Source organism: Gigantopelta aegis, chromosome 8, assembly GCF_016097555.1.
Source record: "Gigantopelta aegis isolate Gae_Host chromosome 8, Gae_host_genome, whole genome shotgun sequence".
Taxonomy (NCBI): domain Eukaryota; kingdom Metazoa; phylum Mollusca; class Gastropoda; order Neomphalida; family Peltospiridae; genus Gigantopelta; species Gigantopelta aegis.
In genome coordinates this window covers 48,254,915-48,280,366 of record NC_054706.1, presented here as the reverse complement: position 1 = coordinate 48,280,366, position 25,452 = coordinate 48,254,915, and the positions used below count along the sequence as shown (strand labels likewise).

The window sequence follows — 25,452 nt, the reverse complement described above, 5'->3', positions numbered from 1 at the left end:
ACCCCAAAATAACCATATTGGGATTGGTCAACAGGCTTAGCCTATATTAACACCTCTCCCTACACTTTACGTGCGGATACCTGTATAAATGTCACAGCCTGACATAGTAGACTTGAACAAAGAGGAAGAAAAGGAGAAGGGGTGGAGAAAAGGGTGTGTGTATAGTGAGTAGAAAACTGCAGAACTTTTACAATGGATTGGGGGATTTCTGGCTTAAAATTAGTGTTAACTTTAGCAAAAACGTTTAGTAGCAGTTATGTATTTTAAAGTAGTTTAATCATTTCTTCATTTTCTTGTTCACTAAATTCTGGATTTCCCAATTAGAATTTTTTTTTTAAAGTTAGATGTATATAGTTTGATATGAAATTGTTTCTTTGTTCATTGTACAGGGGACAGTAGATAATGAAACTATCTGTATCTTCTGTAGGATGCCCACGAAAACAAGACGGATCATTTGAGCTTTATCAAAATAATTTATAACCATTAAGATCATTGATATCTAGACGAAGTTTACAGTGGAGTATCTGCTCAAATCTAAAACCCAGATAAACATTTCTAGGAACAGCATTGTCTGATTTCTTTAATTGATTGTTAAAAGATGTCAGTGATTCAAATTTCCAGACATTAGGCCTAACATTTAATTCATTCCACAACCTTATTTCAGAAGGAAAAACAAAGACTACAGTATAATGTTGTACGACTAGCTACTGTTTTTAGATTTGCTTTATTCCTTAGACCATATGTTCTAATATTAGAACTTGATAGGAAAAGTGATAAGTAAGTGGGTGTACCATCATTGACATGAGTATGCATCTTACACATCTTATGGCGTTTTCGTCTGTCTACACACTGTAGGAACGGTGTACGGCAGAGTTAATTGCACACCAGGAAATGCTTGATTTTTATTGCTAAAGTAAGAATTCCTTTCGTTATCACCGTGACATTTAAAAAAATATTTCAATACATAATTAACTAATCTCTACGAAATTTGTAAATATATACAATCTTTATGAAGGCTGTGAAAATATACAGTTTATTTGACATTCATACCAAAACTCGCATGTGTTTCTTTTGCCATTCACGAACAGCATGAATAAACGGCACTGGTTCGGTGTCCACCATAGCATTTCAGCTCTCTTTTACAACAAATAACACATAATGCCATTAATAACATCTAAATTCGAATACATGACCCAGTGACGGATCCAGAAAATCCATTGGGGGTGGGGGGGGGGGGGGGGGGGGGGGGGGCAGTGACATGAGATGGAATGCCAAGGGAACTTTGCCGATTTTCAAAGTGTACGAATCGCACACCGTAACCTTTTGGTTTTCTCGTTAGGTCGTGTTCTTTGTATGAATTATTTTTCTTTTATAACCACATTTCTATCCAAATTAACATACAGGTACTATATACATGTGTGTGTGTGTGTGTGTGTGCGCGTGCGAGTGTGTGTGCGCGCGCGCGCGCGCGCGTGTGTGTGTGTATGTGTAGACAAACCCAAACATTTTCATATTTATTTTATTCATGTTATCAATTATTATTTGTGTAAAATTATGAAAAATGTAAATCGTTTCACTACAAAAGATATTTTAAGGATCATGTGAAAAGTATACACACACTCTAGTTTAATTATGTGAATGTGGAGCACGGTACAAATATCGTTCTTCCTTGAATAAACACGATAGAAGATGTTTGGCGCAGTGATTAAGTTGCTCTATATTTGCGTATGCTGTATTTCATAGTTGATCTGTCATGATATTTCATTGTTGTGGTATTTGATTCAAGCCATTATGTTCACATGGGTTTTTTTCATATTTCATAGAAAACGTAGATATTTGTTTTTAAGTACACAAACTGATGCCATACCGTTTTCCATGTCAATTTAACTGAATATCACTTCTGACACAAAACTGTTTTACTATTTTGTTGTTTTACAAGTGTCCACAATCAGTACATCTTTGTTCACATAGAAGGTAACCACAGTTTGTAGAAGAAAATATTGTCAGGCATATTTTTATTTTGAACTTGCTTATTTTTGCATTAAACGAGATTAAATAAACCATTTATATTGTTTTATTTATAAGTTTACTCAAAATCGATACCTAATCTAATATGGGATAGGATCTTCGCCACACGAGTATGAGAATATTCACGAGAATAGCCGATTGACAAGACAAACATTACGATTACATCGGTTGCTATGTTATTTGCATAGCTATTTCTCATACATGGTACTCGTATCGTGTAGCGTCTCCTTAACAGAGAATCAATTTGCTGAGAAATGCTGAATTTTCTGGCACAGTCATGACCGTAGTTGCCGTCTGCTTCGATCCTCACTCAGGAATACAGTTATAGGTTTTTCTACATATTCAGTACATACTTCATGCGCAACTTCTTTGAAACCTCACAAAGGTTTCACTTTAGTACTGATAATTTTGAAGATGGATTATTGCCTGAACATTAATTTATTACGTCACTGAAGCTTGTATTTGCCTAATTATAATGTTTACAACCATATGGTTCCATGATAATGGTGCTCTGAAAGAAATATTAAAAATAGTGTATTAAAACTAAGCATTAGACGGTATATGTGATGGGCACCACAACTGCTAGCTCGATTACTCAGGCAGTAAGAAAGAAAGACCGACATTTGGACAGTTATAATGCTCCCTCACGTGAGTTAGCATTATATCTGTCCAAATGCTCGCCTATATTCCCCTCACGGTACTCGGGCTGATTTGATCTGCGTTGATTTTTGAGTTTCCAACAAGAAATAAGGAAGTTACAAACAGCAGAATATGAACTCTCTTGGTTCGTGAAAGCAGAAAATCGTTAACTTCCTGTTGTAAATTTTCTTTACGTTTTTAAAGAATTGGAAAGGTTTGTTAATATTATAAAATACTAAATAGAATAAATCAAAAGAGAAGGAACAGCGTATTTAAAAAGGGAAATGTACATATTTTTACATGAAATAAATGTGTGGAGTTCAATACTAATCTGTAATTAAAAGAAGGAGAGCAATTTATCGTAGTTGTTATTATCACTTATTATTAATATTATGTTAACAATCATAAATGTGCTTCGGACAAATTTAAAGTTCTAATGACATTGGTATTGTTAATGACTACAATAAATTACTGTCCTGATTTTAAATTACCTGTGACTCTACCTTTAATTACTGGTCGCACTGGTGTCATGGTTAAGTGATCGGACATAGTACTGGGTTCGCAGCTCTGTACCGGCTCCCACCCAAAGCGAATTTTAACGACTCAGTGAGTAGGTGTAAGACCACTACACCGACTTTTATTTCACTAATAATTAATCACTAACCCACTGGACATGTAGTCCTTATAGCTGTTTGCCCAGGGCAGCATGCTTGAACCTTAAATTTTTGGATATAAGCACAGAAATAAGTATAAATTAATTAATAAATGAATTACCATTAGATTTCCTCCACATTTTGTCCAAACAGAAATCATAAAAAAAAACATTTTTAGTAACAGTTTACACTAACTAGATGGTAAATTAAACCATGTCACCGATATTGATTATGCTGAGATCTTGGACAAAAGGCATGTAATGTTTTTTTTGTCAGCTGCTGTTTTGCATTATTATGTCATATACTCTCCAAGACGGGTGAAACGTTGTGACATAATCTAACAGTGACAATGACATGCGTTGTGATATAAAGCAGTCATCTAGTTCATTTAGTTTAATGAACTAAGCAGTCATCATAATGATATTGATAATGTCATATTATTCTTAATTATGTCTGATACATTTCCACCCTTCATGAAGAGAATTCCATAAAAAATAACATGGCAGGCGGCAGACAGTTACATGCTTTTTGTGGTAAGATTTAAGATGCATCACGATTGTACTACAATGAGTAGCAGAGCTAGCTCTTGGTGAGCAAAACATTTCGCCAAATTGTCTATTAAAGTTAAAAAATTTGCAGAAATTGACAGTCATTTTATTAAAATATGTCAGTTATTATATGAAATTATTTCACCAACTGCTTTGAAAATTCTCATTTGGCGAGTGCCAGAGGTGGCCCTGAGTAGTTAATGAGTGTTTTAGTTTTGCCTTTAGTGTTTTCCGACTTAAGCCGCCATGTCTTTGGCCGATGAGCTGCTGGCTGATCTCGAGGAAGGTGGGGAAGATGTTGAGCAGGACGAGGACGAAGTTCAGGCTGAGATTGCCGATGTTGAAGAGGTTACCATGGAGATGGACAAACAGTATTCATCAGTCAGCTGTGTGGCCAAACTGAGAGATAGCAAAGAGGTGATAATTTGTCTGATGATGCTGATGACAATGTTTTATCACCTTTAAGTTTGTTTCTAGACTCAAATAATCTGCTCCATTCCTAAAAGGCTATATCATTTTTATTCTCAGATTTTTGAGTAAAAACAAATCCTAATCTGAATGTAAATAACTCCCATTTTTTATTATTATATTTATACAAAGGCAAATTTTTAAAACAGTACATAACACTTTACAAAAACCCTTTTCCTCCCACATAACATTTTACAATGCAAAATAGATATAATATTTCAATAAATACAAACTGTACATGTATAGTTACACATTTAAATTAACAATATCTTTATGAAATGAAACTGAAAATTCAATTTTTTTTGTAAAACAACACTAAAATTCCCAAAGTCAAAGCCATGGGCATCAAGTCAACTTTTATAAATAAAACCCTGGATGATGATAATAATGATACAGGGCATTCACTATGTTTCAGAACAGAATTCAGACCTTTGAAAATTGTGCAAATGAACATAAATTTGTAAAAATACCGAACACTTCATAAATGTGTTTTATTTTTGTTTCAGCTTGCTAAGATCATGGCCAGTGTGCGAAAATATTCAAAGCAATCCAGGCGAGACAGTGGTAAGTACTAAGTAGATGTTAATAAATCATCATGTTCAAAATTATGTAATCATTTGGATTTTAGAAGACGATTTATGTTATCTGTCAACACATACTGTATGCTTGTAATGTCATAGGTCGGCTAGTAATTACAACAAAAATATATATTAAAATTGCTAAAAAAAAATTAGCGACATTGTATACAAATATCTGCATTGGAATGAGGTAATATATTGGTCTTTGATAAAAGACAATCATTTAAAGAATTTTCAAGTTTACTTTAAAAATGTAAATCTCGTATATTTGTTGTACATTTGTGTATTACTGTTTGACAGGTCTTCAACACAGCTAAATTTAATGTTTTCTTATTAATCCATACAAGTAAATATAAACATTTTTCAACAATATACAGTCAAATGTCATTATTTCAACATATGTTACCTTACTAAAAATTAGAATCATTATCTCGAGACATTGATAACTCAAGCTTGTTGGCTCATTAACCTCAATACTGTAAACCAGTTAAAACAAATGAAGTCATGTAAATTTATAGGCATTCTGGAATCGTGAAAATGTATATACAGGCATTATTTTCATTGCAGATACCAACATATTTTGAAGTTAAAAATCTGCATATTGCCACTACGTGCTACGGTTTGATTTTGTGAAAAAATGAAGACATCATAATATTATTCTGGTTTACAGTACTTTGCTTGGCTGATTGTAATTTTACATTTGATTTCTGGCATCTGACAATGACTAATTACATTTCAGTGTCGGGTCCTGTAGAGGCAGACCCCGAATACATGCTGATTGTCGCGGCCAACAACATGACTGTGGAGATTGACAATGAAATCAGTAAGTATTTGTCGTGCTTGGGTGTTGTTAAAATTTCATTCATTCAGTAAGTGTTTTACTGTAAAGATAGTACACGCTGTACACAATTTCATCATGTTATTATTAAAGCAATTTACTTTATAAATTAGACACAATTATTTTCTAGTTATATACTCATTTGCTTGTTATGATTTATAATTCCAATTATGATATTTATTTATATACCAGATTGATTGAAAACATATTTTCTTGCATAAATAACAAAAAGATTGGGCACAAGTTTTCCAACTTTCTAGCAGGGGTTCAAAATTAAAAAACAAAACAAATACTTGCCACAGGGAAAGTGCCAATCAGATATTCACTTGCCCCATATATTTTTCCACTTGCCCATACTTCTTAAGGTAACCAATTGTGTTACTCCTATTTATTTTAATACAGTGCTTACCGGTAATAATGTAATAATATTAAAAGTAATAGGTTTGATTACACAAATAAATAATTTTGCCAATAGGTTACAACATTTACCCAGGAAGTACTAAATGTATACGTCTCTTCAGTAGTATCCACTGTCTTCTCTATTTGTTGATTTAAACTTAATTTTTTTTAAATAGTGTCCATTTGTTGATTTAAACTTCGTTATTTGTTTGGTAGTGTCCACTTGTTCATCTAAATATAATTATTGTGTCAATGTATGTCTTAGTGACCACATGTTGTATGGCCGTGGATGTGGCCATTCTTTTATGGCTGGCATTGGTTCAAAAATGATTAGGGATTTTGGTCCATGTGTCATTATTATGAGTATATTATTTAACATTCTCTGCCCCACAACACTTCTCTGGGATGTTTTTACCCTGTTCATAGCTGAGAAAAGTCTCAGCCGTGGCTGGGCTCAAACTAAACATGAACTCTGTTACTCTGCAAATGTTTTTAAATAGTGCATGATTGGTAAACAACAGCAGGGGAGGGGTGTACATTGATTGCAGCCATGTGTTTTTAATTTATTGAGCATAATTTATTTGTTAAAAACTATTATAAAGCAGAAAAAAAAGAATATATTCACGTATGCTTAGAGGGCCATCACAATTATGCCGTAGAACTAATGAAATCTAACTTCACGTTACCCGTTTATTTTACACGAATGTAGATTTACATTTGCAAAGTACTGAAAAACATTAAATATGTTCTGCTACAAGGTTTATGATATCTAAACTGAAATATTTTGCAACTTTTATAAGAATACAGTTCATAATATTTATGCTTTGTCCAAGTGAACTCGGAGATTATAAACTTGCTTTACGCCCCTGCTCATTTGCAAAGAGCAGATTCCGGAACCACGTTAACGTCTAATTTAATTTGAATATGACAATTTTAAACTGTATCCCACCTCATATACCATGTTTGCATTTTGATTGCACACACAAGGCATTTATACTTTATTTTTATATAAGCTGTAAAGCGTATTGGAAGCTATTTCCAAGTTTGAAGATCATCAAACCGATTATTTGTACAAATTCAGTCGAATGTTCAGTGGCAAAAATTACTTATCTTAGTCGATAGTAAAAGGGGAATAACTCTAAAGTGGTTATTGAACTTTTCAACACATTGTTTTCCATTTTAGTGTGTTAACGCACTGGCAAGAGTTCCGATCATACCAACATTTAGAGTTAGGGTTAGTTCTTGTTCTCATTCAGGTTTATGGTTAGGGTTAGTGATAATGCTCGAACGATTTTAGTGTTACATTAGTCACTTGTCATCGGGCATATGCAGTTAACATAAGTACTTGCCCGGCATGGAAATTCCACTTGGTACAGACGTCGGGCGATGTGATTTTTGATTGCCTGTTTCGGCCCTTTCCTAATACCAGATATAATTACATGTATATTTATGAGGTTGTTTTCTGTCTGCAAGGTCTTGGCTTGGACCAAACATGTACATATAGAAAGGTATTTATATACCGTACTTTATTTATAGCATTAATATTGTTTTAAACACTGTCTGAATATATCACAGTGGAGACCGATAATGAAATCAGTAGACCGGCCTCGGTGGTGTCATGGTTACGCCATCAGACATATGACTGGTAGGTACTGTGTTTGCAGCCTAGTACCAGCTCCCACCCACAGCAAGTTTTAACAACTTAATGGGTAAGACCACTACACCCTCTTCTCTCTCACTAAACACTAACCAACTAACAACTAACCACTGTTTTGGACAGACAGCCCATATAGCTGAGATGTGTGCCCAGCACTGAAACACATGTAAGTAAAAGAAGGAAAGAAATCAGTTAGTTCAGACACTACTTGTTCTCACACTACTTGAATATAGGACATTGAAGACTGATAATGACAATGAATAATGGTGAAACAGATATTAAAACACAATGTCATGAACTTTTAAATAAATGTCATTTAAAAAAAAAAATGTTAACTAAAGATAAATAGTTTCAATTAAGTGTCTTTTCCAATAGAGGAATGAGAACAGGTGTTGCCACAGCCATGTGAGGCAAAGTTTTATACACATGCTTCAATCTCTGCATTATCATGATGATTATATGATTAGCTATGTAAATAAATATATGACATGCTTAAATATTAAACATCAGACAATACAGGGCTTTAGATAATTAATAGTTGCTTCTACTTGTGAGTTGTATTTGTTCTGTTCCTTTCATATTTACACAAATATATTTTCAGATGTAATCCACAAGTTTGCTCGAGATCTGTATTCCAAACGGTTTCCAGAGTTAGAATCTTTGGTACAGACGCCCATGGAATACATATACACAGTGAAGGTATTCCATAAAAAAAATACATTTTCAAACAGCATTACATTAATTAGTAGTAAATTAGCGATATGTACATTGTGCTGGGCTTAAAAACTATATTGGTTAGATCAGGGAAGGAATGATACATGTAACCCCTGTGCACACTTTATAAACAACATGATAAAACAACATTAAATAATACACTAAATAGAAGATTCTCAAATTATTTATCTAAAGTGGTCTTCTTTACATTTATCCGACGCCGTATAACCGTAAATAAAATGTGTTGAGTGCGTTGGTAAATAAAACAGTTCCTTCCTTTCTTCTTTACATTTATTTACCTGGGCCCAATTTCACAAAACATTGTAAACCTAGTTTTGCAAGTAAACGTAAATCTACGACTAAAGTACAATTCTTATTACTGCTAATATAGTTTGAAGTACACATATTTAATTTTGTTTTGTCCTTAAAATACACCATCTTCCTCAATGATGTAATTTTCTGCATGAAATAGATGCCAAACATATTTAAACGTATAACCTGAATCAGGGCTCACGCGACCAAGTGAACCCAAACTTCGCCTTGATCTCGCCGACTTCGTCCTGACCGTGTGTCTGGAGCGATATCGAAGTCGCCGTGTCAAAACAGAGGCCACATGCTTGGCAACATGCGTTCACGGGTGAATGAATGGAATGAATGAATGTTTAACGACACCCCAGCATGAAAAATACATCGGCTATTGGGTGTCAAACTATGGTAATGCAAACAAATAAGTCGTTCACGGGTGACTGACCAGGAATTTGGAGATGGCGACGTGCTTAATTAAGGATTAATTATCCCAGTCTTTGAAGATAATACAAAGGAAAATAAAAGAATGTACATGTAATCACATGAATCTGTAATTTGGTATTTAGGATCATATCATCCATACAATTTGTTTATTTGAAGTATAAACAGTAGTAACTCGTAATCAGTGTCTGCAAAAAGGGGCTTCACGTGATTTAACATAAAAACGCAAGTAAATTACTAAATTCAAGTCTCCCTCTGGTTAAAAACTTCTCCCTCTCAAGGTCTGAAGGGAGAAGTCACTTCTCCCTAAAACTTAGACCTAGCTTGAGCCCTGACCTGAATAACTGCTAGTCGCAGACGTAAACATACAATGTTTTGTGAAATGGGCTCTGGGTTATATATGTATTAATACAAATGTTATTTCCTGGATTATTACATAAAGAATAACATTTCATAAAATATATGATATGTTTTGAAACATGTTAAAGGAAATTATTTCTTTAAAATAGTTTTAAATAAATACATATATATTCATGTATATGTTTACAGTATATATTATTTTATCCTTTTTAAAAGCAAATTGGCTTTTATTTTGTAATTGGCTTTCTCACCAAAACTTACTTATTGCTTGTTTAAATTAAGTAATATTTATCAGTGCATACAGTAATTGTGCTTCTTATTTTTCAGGAATTGGGAAATGACATATTTTCCAACTCTAAGAATAATTCTTTTCTTCAAGAGATTCTTACTCCAGCCACCATTATGGTTGTTAGTGTCACAGCATCTACGACTCAGGGGTAAGCACAGATTTTGTGTCAACAGGATAAGAGATTAACTCTTATCCAAATAAATTTGAGAAAGCCCCCCCCCCACCAAAAGCTGGTCTCTGATCAGACCCAAGTTCCAGAATTGATGCTGCGATGCAGCTTTTTTCATCCTTGTTTTTTTTAGCATGGATTGCACAGAAAAGGTGGGTATATTTGACTCCGAAATAAGGGGCATATTTAAATTGAAATCAGAATGCACATCTTAGTTCATGCACAGTGAACGTTTGACTCCAAATGCGGTTTTACGTCATAGCATGAAAAGCCCAGCAAAAATCAACGTCATATCACAGGAAATAATAATTTTAAAAAATATTGACGTGCGAGGGTCCCAATCAGCTGACCAGAGACCAGAAATATTTTTGGGGGAACCTCATCTACTTTTAATTTAACACACATTATGTTGATTTATAATAGTTAGTGGAACATTCTGTGAAAAGATCGGCAGTCCAAATAAACATTTTCATATTCATATAAAATACATTTGTTTTAGTTCTGTGGATGGGAATGTTGTAATGTATTTGGTTGCGTTACTGGTAAGTGGCTTGAAATATTAACATTATATCTTGCACCTCTACCCCCCAAAAAATATAAATAACAAATTAATAAAATTCCACAACCATTACCATCAAGGGAATACCTGTCAACTCACATGCATTTGACGTGAGTCTCATGCATTTGTAACAAACAACCGGCCTTGGTGGTGTAGTGGTTAGGCCATCGGTCTACAGGCTGGTAGGTACTGGGTTTGGTTCCCAGTCAAGGCATGGGATTTTTAATCCAGATACCGACTCCAAACCCTGAGTGAGTGCTCCGCAAGGCTCAATGGGTAGGTGTAAACCACTTGCACCGACCAGTGTTCCATAACTGGTTCAACAAAGGCCATGGTTTGTGCTATCCTGCCTGTGGGAAGCGCAAATAAAAGATCCCTTGCTGCTAATTGGAAAGAGTAGCCAATGTAGTGGTGATAGAGGGTTTCCTCTCAAAATCTGTGTGGTCCGTAACCATATGTCTGACGCCATATAACCGTAAATAAAATGTGTTGAGTGCGTCGTTAAATAAAACGTTTCTTTCTTTCTTTGTAACAGACATCACGCTCTCATGCAAAGTTACTATAATCTCACACTTTTTCTAAAAATAAAAATATTTTATAATCATGGTTTATATTTTAGAGCTGAATAGAATTATATGCTGATTATGCAGGTTTCTGAATTCGTTACCTATTAGTAATAATACAGCATACTGAACCTATCCTCGGTTCAATACCAACAATCACTCGCAGGTGCTACCGATGACAGACTTGTATGGTTTAACATTAACCGTATTAATTAGTAAAACTTGCACTCGCTCAATTTCCATTTTGGACAAATAACAAGAAAAAACTTCGCCCTGGACCTGACCAAGACCCTGACTTCTAATTTTCTCACGCCTAACAATTGCAAGGGCCATACTTAGTATAAAATAATTGGGAGGGGGAGGGGCACTAACACTAATTTAGGACCCATTATCCTTGTCATCCCATCCACCAAATAGGAATGCTCGGTAGTAAAATAATTTGTAATCTCATTTATTTACCACAGTTACCTGCCTTACCTTGATTAGTAAGAGGGATTATTATTATTTATTTACATCTTTTCATGTCATCACATAACCTTTAATGACACAATGTTGTCTAAAAATAAACAAGTGAGATTCTAAATAAAGGAAAAACAAGAGTTATCCTTTAAACAAATGTTGTTAAAATATGACTTGACTCACCATTTTAGCAGATAGATCTTTTTTATTAACTTTGTTTTTCCCTTCTCTACAGGAACGTGTTGTCACCAGAGGAATCCAGTGTTATAATGGAAGCATGTGAAATGGTAATATTAATTTGTAGATGTATGAGAATACATTTTGATACCTTTTTAGGAATTTTTTTGTAGTCAAAATATGTCACAATTTTTTAAACAACATGGACATTATTTTCAGATAAGTATGGAATAAATTATGGTTTAAATTCTTATTAAATAATAAAGATAATATGAGAAACTAAAGTTGTTATAGTGGTATTAACAATTGTCACAATTTAAAACAACACAGACATTATTTTCAGATAAATATGGAATAATGTATGGTTTAAATTCTTATTAAATAATAAAAATAGTATGAGAAACTAAAGTTGTTATAGTGGTAGTGGTATTAACAATTGTCACAATTTAAAACAACACAGACATTATTTTCAGATAAATGTGGAATAATGTAGGGTATAAATTCTTATTAAATAATAAAAATAATATGAGACACTATTATAGAAGTACTGGTGGTAACAACTGGAGTTCTTACTCAGCAGCTTCATTTACCATGATACAAAAATGTCTATATTTGTAATGAATAAGTCTCAATTCTGTGATGACTATGATAGAGGTTGGGAGGGACGTAGCTTAGTGGTAAAGTGCTCGCTTGATACGCGGTCTGTCTGGGATCGATCCCTGTCAGTGTACCCCTTGGGCTATTTCTTGTTCCAGCCAGTGCACCATGACTGATATATCAAAGGCCATGATATGTGCTACACTGTCTGTGGGATGGTGCATATGAAAGATCCCTTGCTGCTAATGGAAAAATGTAGCGGGTTTCCTCTCTAAGACTGTATGTCAAAATTACCAAATGTTTGACATCCGATAGCCGATCATTAATTAATCAATGTGCTTTAGTTGTGTCAGTAAACAAAACAAACTTTTAACTTTCTATGATAGTACTTTCTATATGACCGAAAAAATCTTCAAGTATCTCCCTTGATCGATACATTGGGTTGTGTCCAATTGCAATCAGTGCTCTATTACCAGTGATAAGAAAGGTTGTGGTATGTGCTGTCCTATCTGAGATGGTGAATATTGAATATCTTCTGTTGCTAATTAACATTTATTCTCCAGGGCCAACATTTTTTAAGCTATCTCAGCACTACCAAATCTTAAAACACTCTAAAGCTATGACGTCACTACAGTACACGCCATGGCCTACGATGGTTTTACGATTTGTAAATAACTTCAAAAATATTATATGGGCCCTGGGGCTTTATTCACAAACATCGCAACTGTACACTTACCAGTATTACATTTTGTTATTTATATTTCACGAAGACAATTATTTAATTTCAGAATATGGATCCTGGTAAATACGAAAAGAAATTATTTAATATACATTACAAACTCACTGTAATTAAAGTTTGTTTTGTTTATCGACACCACTAGACCATATTGATTTATTAGTCATCGGCTTCACTGTAATTATAAGGATTATTTTTAAATCATGGATCTGTTAGCCTAGTTTTGCACATAAACATAAATTTACGACTGAAAGACTAGTTTTAATTACAAAGAGTACAACTAATGCAGATCAAATATAAATAAATCACTTTCTTTTGTCATTACCATGTGTCTTCTGCTATGTGTAATTTTCGTCTAACAGTAAACATGAGGTTATGGTGTTTTGTGAATTTGGCTCCAGATCACTAAATTAAGTTGGTGAGTATCACACAATTTTCTTGCCCACTGGACTGGATTAGCAGCTTTTGCACAGAGCTAGATAAATCTGTCCACCCTCCTGGAGCTAGACAATTTCTAAATATGCATTACGACAAGTGACGTCATAACTCATGTTTTTCTGAATTCTGTTGAATTACTTATTCCCCAAGTTGCCTTTTCACTTTGGATAAAATGTTTTTAAATATTTAAACAAATTGATATTTATGGTTATGGTGTTACATTATTACCGGGTATGTCGTTGCATTTGTTTAAAGGTTTATGAATTGTTCTAGAATAAACAAACAGTAGGTTAGAAAATTAATGATTTGTTACTGGAATTAAATGGGCAAGAAAAATAATCCATCACCGTTGTGAGGTGTAGATAAGGCAATTCCAACCCTCAGGGACAAAATATTTTTGTCCCTTTGGTTGGAATTGCCTCATCTTCACCTCATAATGGTGATAGGTTCTTTTAATATGTTAAACATTGAACTGCCACTGATTGCTCATGTTTCATTTAGCATACATTTCTCTCCTTGTCTGTGTGTCACAGAATATGATTCTTTTGACAGGCGATCGACATCAACAAATGTAAAGCCGAGATCTTGAAATATGTCGAGTCTCGGATGACCTTCATTTCACCTAACCTGTCAATCATTGTGGGAGCTTCAGTTGCTGCCAAACTCATGGGTAAAATATCTTATTCATATTGTATGTTAAAGGGACATTACTGAGTTTTCTCCATTGTAAGATGTTTTTCAACTAATAAAATATTTCTACAATTAAACTTACATATTAAATATATTTTCTTGTTTAGAATATCAGTGTCTGTATATTTAACGTGTTTCTGGTTGTCTTAATATTTCTAAGAAGCCCAAACTGGATTTTGTTTTTAAATAATTTTGTACGTACGAAAAAACAATGTGTTAGGAAATAAAATGAAATTTAACCTAGTACAAATATTAGAACGATCAGAAACATGTTTAATATACAGCCACTAATATTGTATGCAAAAAATATATTTGATATGTAATTACAATCGTTAAAAAGTCTCTGTTAGTGGATAACATCTTCAAAATTGCAGCAAACTCAGAAATGTCCCTTTAAATATTAATTTCAAAAAACACTTTTCTGTCCAGACCTGTACCCCACAACAGATACATTAATGGCTGTCGTATATACTGTCTTGTCTGTGGGAAAATGCATATGAAAGATCCATTGCTAGTATTTAGTAGATCAGCTTATATGGTGTCATGGGGTTTCTCTCTCTCTCTCTCTCTGGGGGGCGTGATGTAGCCCAGTGGTAAAGCGCTCGCTTGATGCACAGTCATTTTAGGATCGATCCCTGTCGGTGGGCCCATTGGGCAATTTCTCGCTCCAGTCAATGCACCACGACTGGTACATCAAAGGCCGTGCTATGTGCTATCCTATCCATCGCATGGTGCATATAAAAGATCCCTTGCTGCTAATCGAAAAGAGTAGCCCATGAAGTAGCAACAGTGTGTTATCCTGTCTGTGGAAAGATGCATATAAAAAATCCTTTGCTGGGTAAATGTAGCCAATTTCCACTGAAGACTACGTGTCAGAATGACCAAATGTTTGACATCCAGTAGCCGATGATTAGTTAATCAATTCTTTCTTAGTGCTGTCTTTAAACAAAACAAACTTTTAACTGTGTACACATTGGTTGATTGTTGTTGTTGTAGGTATTGCTGGAGGCCTAACAAACCTGTCAAAGATGCCGGCCTGTAACATTTTGGTTCTTGGTGCTCAGAAGAGAACACTCTCAGGCTTTTCGACGACGGCCATTTTACCTCATACAGGCTTTATTTACTACAGTGCTATTGTCCAGAAGGCACCTCCAGTAAGTGGAACTGCAGTTTTGTACTAACAATATTTCATGTATTTTAAGGAGAATAAAACTACTTCTAGTTAGTACACAAGCATATTTTTATTCAAAGAAATGTGTTTTGATACAAGCGTTGGTCACAATTATAGTGATGTTGTTCAGAAGTCGCCTTTCTCCAGTAGCCCAAGTACAAACACATTATGTATCTGACACAATGATTTGTGCAAAAACAACTCGGTCAATTTTGAATTCTTCTATCTATATTCTTTTTCACGTAATAATACAAAGAAAAAACAACATTAAAGGTAAGTATAATTTTTCTGTTCTCAATACAGGGCTCAAACATAAGAATTTGTCTCCCACAGCAATTTAAAAATAAATTGCCATGGTTGAAACGGTCCACCGACGGCAGTTTTTACCCCACCTGCGACATCTTTTTATAAAGTGACTTTTGAAGCAAATAAACATCACTGAAAGGTTATTTTGCTGTATGTAGACATATTTCAAATAAATTAAAGTTTGTTTTATTTAACGACGCCACTAGAGCACATTGATTTTTTTATCTGATCATCGGCTATTGGACGTCAAACATATGGTCATTCCTGGACTAGCTCTGGCACTTGACAAATTTGCAAATTGCAAATTTTGAAAGCAGTTGGCAAATATTATTTTAGTTTGGCGAAATAATTTCATGTAATAATTGACATTTTTTAGAAAATAACTGACAATTTCTGCCATTTTTTAAGTTTAATAGACAATTTGGTGAATTGTTTTGCTCACCCAGAGCTAGCTGTGCATTCTGACACTGGTTTTTAGAGTAAACCCGCTGTCGCATCATAGGCTACTCTTTTACGACAGGCAGCGAGGGATCTTTTATTTGTGCTTACCACAGGCAGGATAGCACAAACCATGGCCTTTGTTGAACCAGTTATGGATCACTGGTCGGTGCAGGTGGTTTATACCTACCCACTGAGCCTTGCGGAGCACTCACTCAGGGTTTGGAGTCGGTATCTAGATTAAAAATCCCATGCCTCGACTGGAATCTGAACCCAGTACCTACCAGCCTGTAGACCGATGGCCTAACCGCGATGCCACTGACATATTTTAAATGTACAAATGTTATTATATTGGCTAATAATGTACAACATTTTGCCATCATTGATGCTCCTGACCTATGGCAATTTATATCTCAATGACGACAATTGCTGTCGGTGCCATCGTTAAGTTCGAGCCCTGCAATGTCTATTTGTGGTTGATTTGATCCAAACAACCTCACAGTTAGTTTTAGTTTACAGTAGTCAGGTGTACATCAGTTTGTAGCATTATGATGTCACTAAATGTTTCAGTTTCTTGTTATAGGATCTTCGGCGAAAGGCAGCCAGATTGGTAGCGGCTAAGTGTACTCTAGCTGCGCGCGTAGACAGCTTCCATGAAAGTCTTGATGGCACCGTCGGTGACAATCTGCGAGCGGAGATTGAACTGAAAATGGACAAAATGATTGAACCCCCACCAGTGAAGACCGTGAAACCACTCCCCGCCCCAATAGAGACGTCTCGGAAGAAGAGAGGAGGGAGAAGGTATGGAATAGAAAGTTAAAATTAAAGATGAAAATCCTCTGGGGTTTTCCGGAAAATCCACATTTTAGAACAATCTAAAAACTGTTGTTGACTTTAATGCAAAAGTTCCAGTATCCTCACGTTTCCAATATATTAGGGCTATCCAAACACTGTTCTTTAATGAAAAACTTACAGCAGTATTTTTTGTCACGTATGTTAACATTGTCGGCTATGGGATTCTATTTGGTACAGTACAACCTTAATTAATCTACATTTTACAAAATTGAATGCATCTTTCAGTACTGCAATTTTTAATATAGAGCTTGTGATTTTTTTTTTTCAGAGCAAGAAAAGTTAAAGAGCGACTTGGTTTATCTGAATTGAGAAAACAAGCTAACAGAATGAACTTTGCAGAGGTAGGAATTTCACACTATTTTGTATTCAAATGTTTTAGTCCTTATCGATAGGAAAGACATGATAGGTTATAGTCCATCACACAGAAAACACCTTTTTTCATGCTATGGAATTTACTACAAATGATTTATTTCTGAGTCAATTGATTGGTAAGTTGCACACAAAAATAGTATTTTTGTCAAAAACACTTTTACGTTTCTTCTTACATCAAACCAAACTGAAATTATTGACACAAAAAACCAGTTTTAAAGAATGAGGGGACAGACTATAGGTTTTCGCATATAGATCCATTTCTCACAAAATGATCAATGAAACTTGTTTATAGTTGCACGTGTATTCATCTCAATGCATGTTAATTTGGTTGTTTAAGTGTTTAGCTCAATGTTAATGTCTAGGTCCATTTCTCACAAACTATATAACTATAATAAAACTTAGTTTATAGTAGCACGTGTATTCATCTCGATGCATGTTAATTTTCTTATTTAAGTGTTTAGCTCAATGTTAATGTCTAGGTCCATTTCTCACAAACTATATAACTATAATAAAACTTAGTTCATAGTTGCACGTGTATTCATCTCGATGCATGTTAATTTTCTTGTTTAAGTGTTTAGATCAATGTTAATGTCTAGGTCCATTTCTCACAAACTATTTAACACTAATAAAACTTAGTTCATAGTTGCACGTGTATTCATCTCGATGCATGTTAATTTTCTTGTTTAAGTGTTTAGCTCAATGTTAATGTCTAGGTCCATTTCTCACAAACTATTTAACACTAATAAAAGTTAGTTCATAGTTGCACAAGTAGTTTTGTGTGTAGGACAAGTAAAATGTTCTGGCAACTGAAATCATACTATATTGACCAAATTATCATTGGTTCCAGAATTTAACACTGTGAAATGTTCTGGCAACTGAAATCATAGTATATTGACCAAATTATCATTGGTTCCAGAATTTAACACTGTGAAATGTTCTGGCAACTGAAATCATACTATATTGACCAAATTATCATTGGTTCCAGAATTTAACACTGTGAAATGTTTGATAAACTTTTTCTTTGAATAGAGCAGTTTTTTTGCTACATAATAAAGAGAATCTAAATATTGATCGGCTATTTTTAAAGAAATATTTTGGTGGGACAACCACATTAAATCAGATGGTGAAAAAGGATACCGTACTTGTACTATAGGACATGTTGGGAGTTAATGTAGAGACCTATATCTTTATTAGTCCACTACCAGTCCAACCGCAGGATACTATAGGTTTCATCTCCATGTTTCTGTCTGTCTGTCCCAAATATGTTTATAGATCAAGCTCCACTGTCAATGCGAAATTTGTGTATAGCTTTATCACGTACTGTTGCAGATCAAGTTTACATTTTATGGCGATCAAAATTTGCAATTGGCTAATTTGGCGAGTGCCAGAGCTAGCCCTGAGGGATATGAAAATATGTTGGGCCTGGTAAAGGACATGTATTGCTTTAGCAGTACTGTCACAGTGCTTGTTTCCTGTCGATAGAGCAAGATGCCTACCAGGCGGATCTTGGCTTTTCTCTGGGAGTTAGTGTAGAGCCGTGTGTTTTCATTGTTTCCTGTAGATAGAGCAAGATGCCTACCAGGAGGATCTTGGCTTTTCTCTAGGAGTTAATGTAGAGCCGTATGTTTTCATTGTTTCATGTAGATAGAGCAAGATGCCTAAAAGGTGTATTTTGACTTTTCTCTGGGAGATAATGTAGAGCCGTATGTGTTCATTGTTTCCTGTAGATAGAGCATGTTAGAGCAACATGCCTACCAGGAGGATCTTGGCTTTTCTCTAAGAGTTAATGTAGAGCCGTATGTTTTCATTGTTTCTTCTAGATCGAGCAAGATGCCTACCAGGAGGATCTTGGCTTTTCTCTGGGTACCTTGGGAAAGTCTTCGTCAGGGAAGATCCGTGGACCGGTGGTCGATGCCAAGACAAAAGCCAGAATATCAAAGACGTTACAGGTTTGTTCACTGATATTATGTATTGTTATCACATGTTTTTATTTCTACATGGATCACAACATAGCCTAGTGTAGAACAACTACATGTGATGCAGTTGGTCATAGGATCCTTTGTTGTAATCAACGGCTGGAACATTTTGTTCATTATTATCCACTTGGTTCAAGATATTCAGAGAAATATAACCAGTATGACCCAAGTGTGTCATAATAATTTCATGTGCACAACAAACATTTTGTGAAGCGAGGTCCTAACTTAATGTGGCTTCCTCAGTGTAAACGCTTATCAAAATGACATCATTTCTGAAAATGATGTCATTTCGTCGTCTCCTTTTAACAACGTTTGAAACGTTTTGACATGGTCCTAGCTTGTTATTAGTGAAAATAATATTTTGGATAATGTGCATAACAAAGAAATTATTACACTCGCATGTGAATCGTACTGATTTTTCAGAATTTATGTCAGGATTCATGTATTACACTCGCTCTCGCCCGGGTAATACAATAATCTTGACACTTGTTTCGTAAAATCAGTATGACACACAAGGTCATAAATAATCTCTATGTATCACACTGCGATTTACTCCACAAGTTTCAGACATCACTACACAATTCTAAAACATTAAACAGTAGTTGTTAATAAATTTTCAGTTGACTAGAAATATCGCTAATGAAGGTTTTGAAAACAAAATGTTCCCTAGCTGGGTCATTTCCCATTCCAACCAATGCTCCACAACTAGTATATTGTAGGTTGATTTACTAGTGTTAATTTTATATCACAAATGTCTATGTTTAAGTGGTAACCTCCTTAAATGTGGCAGGTCATGGGATCAATCCCCTATATTGGACCCATTGTGATATTTCACACTCCAGCCAGTGCTACCTGTTTGGTATATCATAGCATACTCATGGAAACAAAATAAGTGAACACATAAGTAATAATAGCCAATATATATACATATCATTTTTTTATTATTATTTTTTTTTCATTTATCCCACTGCCCCCTTTCCTTTATCTCCTTTGAATTCCGTCTCATTTTTTCCCAATCTGGCAACTCCTCCTATCTTTCAACTTCTTTTGCTGTCCATCTCCACATCCCAGTCCTTGTCTCTCTGATCACTACAGGTGCTTGTCTCTTGTGGCTATCCATGGCACACACCTTTCATTCTGCATCAGCTTTTAGCTTTTACAACCAAAACCATCATCCATATGTTACTGACGGTCAACCCAGTATTAGTGACATTGAGAAAAAAGTTTGTTCCGTTTAACAACACCACCAATCTAATTAAAATTAGCTCCACTGGTTAATTACTATTACCTGTGAATCTAACAGCACCCTGTTGGAGCTCATGCGTTGTTAAATAAAACATTTTCTTCCCTTATTTATTTCCATCAGCATATTTACTGTTTTAATTCAGTAAACATTAACCTGTGTTGAGCCAGCATATTGGGTTAGGTGCTTTTTATTGTTTTGATTTGACAATATTCAACTATATTGTTTTGTTTTTCAGAGTGGGATGTAACTCAGTGGTAGAGCACCCACTCTTGATGGGGAGGAGGGGGGGGGGGGGCAGGGCTTTTCCCGATCTAGCCAATGCTCCACACTGGTATATTATTATAGGCAGTGGCATGTACTGTCTTGTCTATGACAAAATGCATATAAAATATGTATTGCTGCTTTATCGATATGAGTAGCCTATGTGGTGGCAAGAGGTTTCTTCTCTCTCCCATTGACCAAGCCTTAAAATAACCCTATGTTAGACACCAAATAGCCATAGTTCAAAATATTCTGAGGTGTTGTTAAACAAATATTCCTTTTTTGTTTGTTTTATACAGCAAAAGCTGAGCAAGCAGTCGAACAGTGTGTGGGGCGGCAGTACAACTGTGAAAAAACAAGTGGCTGGAACATCATCTAGCATAGCGTTCACTCCACTACAGGTCAGTTCATTCAGTGTATTGTTATACTGGTTAAACAGCGTTCACTCCACTACAGGTTAGTTCATTCAGTGTAATGTTATACTGGTTAAACAGCATTCACTCCACTACAGGTTAGTTCATTCAGTGTAATGTTATACTGGTTAAACAGCATTCACTCCACTACAGGTTAGTTCATTCAGTGTAATGTTATACTGGTTAAACAGCATTCACAGTACTACAGGTTAGTTCATTCAGTGTAATGTTATACTGGTTAAACACAGCGTTCACTCCACTACAGGTTAGTTCATTCAGTACAATGTTATACTGGTTAAACAGCATTCACTCCACTACAGGTTAGTTCATTCAATGTTATACTGGTTAAACGGCGTTCACACCACTACAGGTTAGTTCATTCAATGTTATACTGGTTAAACGGCGTTCACACCACTACAGGTCAGTTCATTCAATGTTATACTGGTTAAACAGCGTTCACACCACTACAGGTCAGTTCATTCAATGTTATACTGGTTAAACAGCGTTCACACCACTACAGGTCAGTTCATTCAGTGTAATGTTATACAGGTTAAACAGCGTTCACTCCACTACAGGTCATTTCAGTCAGTGTAATGTTATACCGGTTAAACAGCATTCACAGTGTTCACTCCACTACAGGTCAGTTCATTCAGTGTAATGTTATACTGGTTAAACAGCGTTCGCAGTACTACAGGTCAGTTCATTCAGTGTAATGTTATACTGGTTAAACAGCGTTCACTCCACTACAGGTCAGTTCATTCAGTGTAATGTTATACTGGTTAAACAGCGTTCACTCCACTACATTTTAGTTCATTCAGTGTAATATACTGGTTAAATACAGTTTGGTCACACCACTATAAGTTAGTTCATTCAGTACAATATTATACTGGTTAAATATAGCCTTCACACCACTACAGGTTAATTTATTTAGCATAACATTATACTGGTTTAACTCAAAATGTTTACAAAACAGCTTGGGGTTATTCATTTCTAGATATATTTATCAGTTACATCTGGTGGAGGAGAAGGGGGGCAATAACACATTTTATTGGCTTAAGAAATAACTGATATTGGCTGATTTGTCTGGAAACTTTTGAGGCTGTCATAGTTTCCACATTAGCACTATACATAGCAAATAACAATGTAACCATACATCACATTTTATCTGACCAACAGATTTAGCTAACAATTTGACAAGGGCTTTTTTTTCCTTGTTAAATTTTGGCCTGCATATAGTGTAGCTAGCAGTTAACCCTCCTCAGCCAATAACCCACCACCCCCAAAGAATAATACAACATATAAGAATTATCTGCCCTAACAGATCTTGAAACATGTCCTGAAGCATTCTGAATTCTCCAATAGTCCACCACCACACCATCTGATATGTCTGTGGCAGGGATGGCTGCAAGATTTCTCTAGAGTCAGTTATATGACAGCCTTCTGCCAAAAACACCTAGCCAAAATATTACATCTTTCCCACTTAAAAGCAAAATATTAACACTGGATTTTAGAGGCATTTTCAAGTTTGGGAACAGGGTACACACTCCCAACACCCTCAATCTTGTTCCATTACATCTTTCCCAATTAAAAATAAAATATTAACACTGGATTTTAGAGGCATTTTCAAGTTTGGGAAAAGGGTACACACTCCCAACACCCTTAGTCTTGTTCCATTACATCTTTCCCACATAAAAACAAAATATTAACACTGGATTTTAGAGGCATTTTCAATTTCGGGAAAAGGGTACACACTCCCAACACCCGTAATCTTGTTCCAAATCTGCCTAAGGAATCATTATTCTATGTTAAATTGTTTGCATATTTAAAATAGTGTTGACATTATGCATTTAACATTAAGATGCCTTTTATTTTTCTGTTGTATATCTGCAGGGTCTGGAAATCGTCAATCCTCATGCAGCTGAAAAGAAAGTGCAAGAAGCAAATCAGAAATATTTCTCGACTACCGCTGGTTTCAGAAAAGTAGAAAAGAAATGAAGAACCTTATTATATGTTTGAGTTTTTGTTTCAAGTCAGATCAAGGAATCTTTTTGGAGGTGTTAACTTTCACATCGTAAGACTGCGAATGGCTCATTATATTAGATCAGTTGTGGTTCATTAGATCTTTTTGGAGGTGTCAACTTTCACATAGTGAAAATGAGAATGGCTCATTATATTAGATCAGTTATGGTTCATTAGATCTTTTTGGAGGTGTCAACTTTCACATAGTGAAACTGCGAATGGCTCATTATATTAGATCAGTTATGGTTCATTAGATCTTTTTGGAGGTGTCAACTTTCACATAATGAAACTGCGAATGGCTCATTATATTAGATCAGTTATGGTTCATTAGATCTTTTTGGAGGTGTCAACTTTCACATAGTGAAACTGCGAATGGCTCATTATATTAGATAGTTATGGTTCATTAGATCTTTTTGGTGGTGTCAACTTTCACATAGTGAAACTGCGAATGGCTCATTATATTAGATCAGTTATGGTTCATTAGATCTTTTTGGAGGTGTCAACTTTCACATAGTGAAACTGCGAATGGCTCATTATATTAGATCAGTTATGGTTCATTAGATCTTTTTGGAGGTGTCAACTTTCACATAGTGAAACTGCGAATGGCTCATTATATTAGATAGTTATGGTTCATTAGATCTTTTTGGAGGTGTTGCTCAGAAAAGCACCGGAATCCATTTTCAAAAGAGGCACCAAGAAGAATTGTTAGAGTTTGTTTTGTTTAACGACTCCTCTAGAGCACATTGATTTATTAATCATTGGCTATTGGATGTCAAACATGGTCATTTTTACACAGTCCTAGAGAGGAAACCTGCTACAATTTTTCCATTAGTAGCAAGGGATCTTTTATATGCACCATCCCACAGACAGGATAGCACATACCTCGGCCTTTGATATACCAGTCGTGGTGCACTGGCTGGAACGAGAAATAGCCCAATGGGCCCACTGACAGGGATCAATCCCAAACCGACCACGCTTTACCACTGGGCTACGTCCCACCCCTAAGAATAACTGTTGTAACAGTGCTTTTATATATATATTGTGAACATGATCTAATTGTGGTAAAGGGAATTTGATCACTGGATATTTGCTGTTGACCATTTTTAATGGTAGAGGACTTTTTTCCAATACAAATTGACTGTTTTTAGGAGCATTGGGTCATAGCACTCCCTCCCCCTTAGATCTGCCAGTATTGTTTGTACTTTGCTGAATTACAGTGAAATGGCACCTGTTAATCAGACTGAATATTTACACATTAAACTGAATATGTCACATTTGGTTCGTTTTGGGGTTCTTTGTCTTCAGCTCACTAAACTGTGTTTTCTGACAAAACAGAATGTGAATGAGTATGTAACAGAGAGAAAAAAGTGAATCAGTATGTGAGGTCATATTGCATGAATTATATGGGCAGATAGAAGTGGGGAAAGAAAAATTATCTTTCCCTAGGTTAAGAAATAGAGATTATTAAACCAGCTTGTGTGTCGTACTGATTTTACGAAATGAGTGTAAGGATTTTTGTATTGACCGAGTTTCGTAAAATCAGTACGACTCACATGCGAGTGTAATAATTTCTTTATTATTCATATTATTATTGTTGTTTTCTTTATGGATAACAAGACCCAATTCAAAATGTTGCAGCCACAATTAGAAGAAGACGACGAAACGACGTCATATTTCAAATGCACAGTCTGAATTAGGACTGGGGAAGGAACGTCATGTTGTGACGTCGCTTCCAAAAATTACATCATTACACTTGTTATTGTGCTTCGTATGATTATTATTAACTCGGTTACGTTGAACCACGTGAATAATAATAAAAAAAACATTCCTCTAGATACGTTTTGACGTCATAAACAGTGCTTCAGCGATATGTATGTCACCGCTATGACGCAAACACTGTATGGTTACTTGGTTACCTGCGAGTAGACTTTTTGGTATGGTCTCACTACACAAGTCAGTTTCGGGTGAGAGTTCATTGATGACGGTCCACTATAGTTCCTAATTGTGACACCTGTTATGGTTCATATATTCACTTCCAGGAAATGGTGAAGAATTAAAATAATATGTGTGCTTAATGGTAAGCCTTCTG

At 35.2% G+C, this 25,452-nt stretch overlaps 1 protein-coding gene across 1 annotated transcript; it reads left to right on the top strand.

Moving 5' to 3' along the window:
• Nucleotides 1–2,794: 2,794 nt before the first annotated feature.
• Nucleotides 2,795–24,193, top strand: LOC121379657 (U4/U6 small nuclear ribonucleoprotein Prp31-like). Its single transcript, XM_041508306.1, has 14 exons — nt 2,795–2,881; nt 4,094–4,285; nt 4,843–4,900; nt 5,654–5,737; nt 8,410–8,507; nt 9,957–10,066; nt 11,904–11,955; nt 14,169–14,286; nt 15,303–15,460; nt 16,805–17,022; nt 17,345–17,417; nt 19,269–19,397; nt 21,231–21,332; nt 23,235–24,193. The coding sequence occupies exons 2-14, from the start codon at nt 4,115–4,117 to the stop codon at nt 23,337–23,339; spliced, it is 1,476 nt and encodes a 491-aa protein (XP_041364240.1). The 5' UTR covers nt 2,795–2,881; nt 4,094–4,114; the 3' UTR covers nt 23,340–24,193.
• Nucleotides 24,194–25,452: the final 1,259 nt, after the last annotated feature.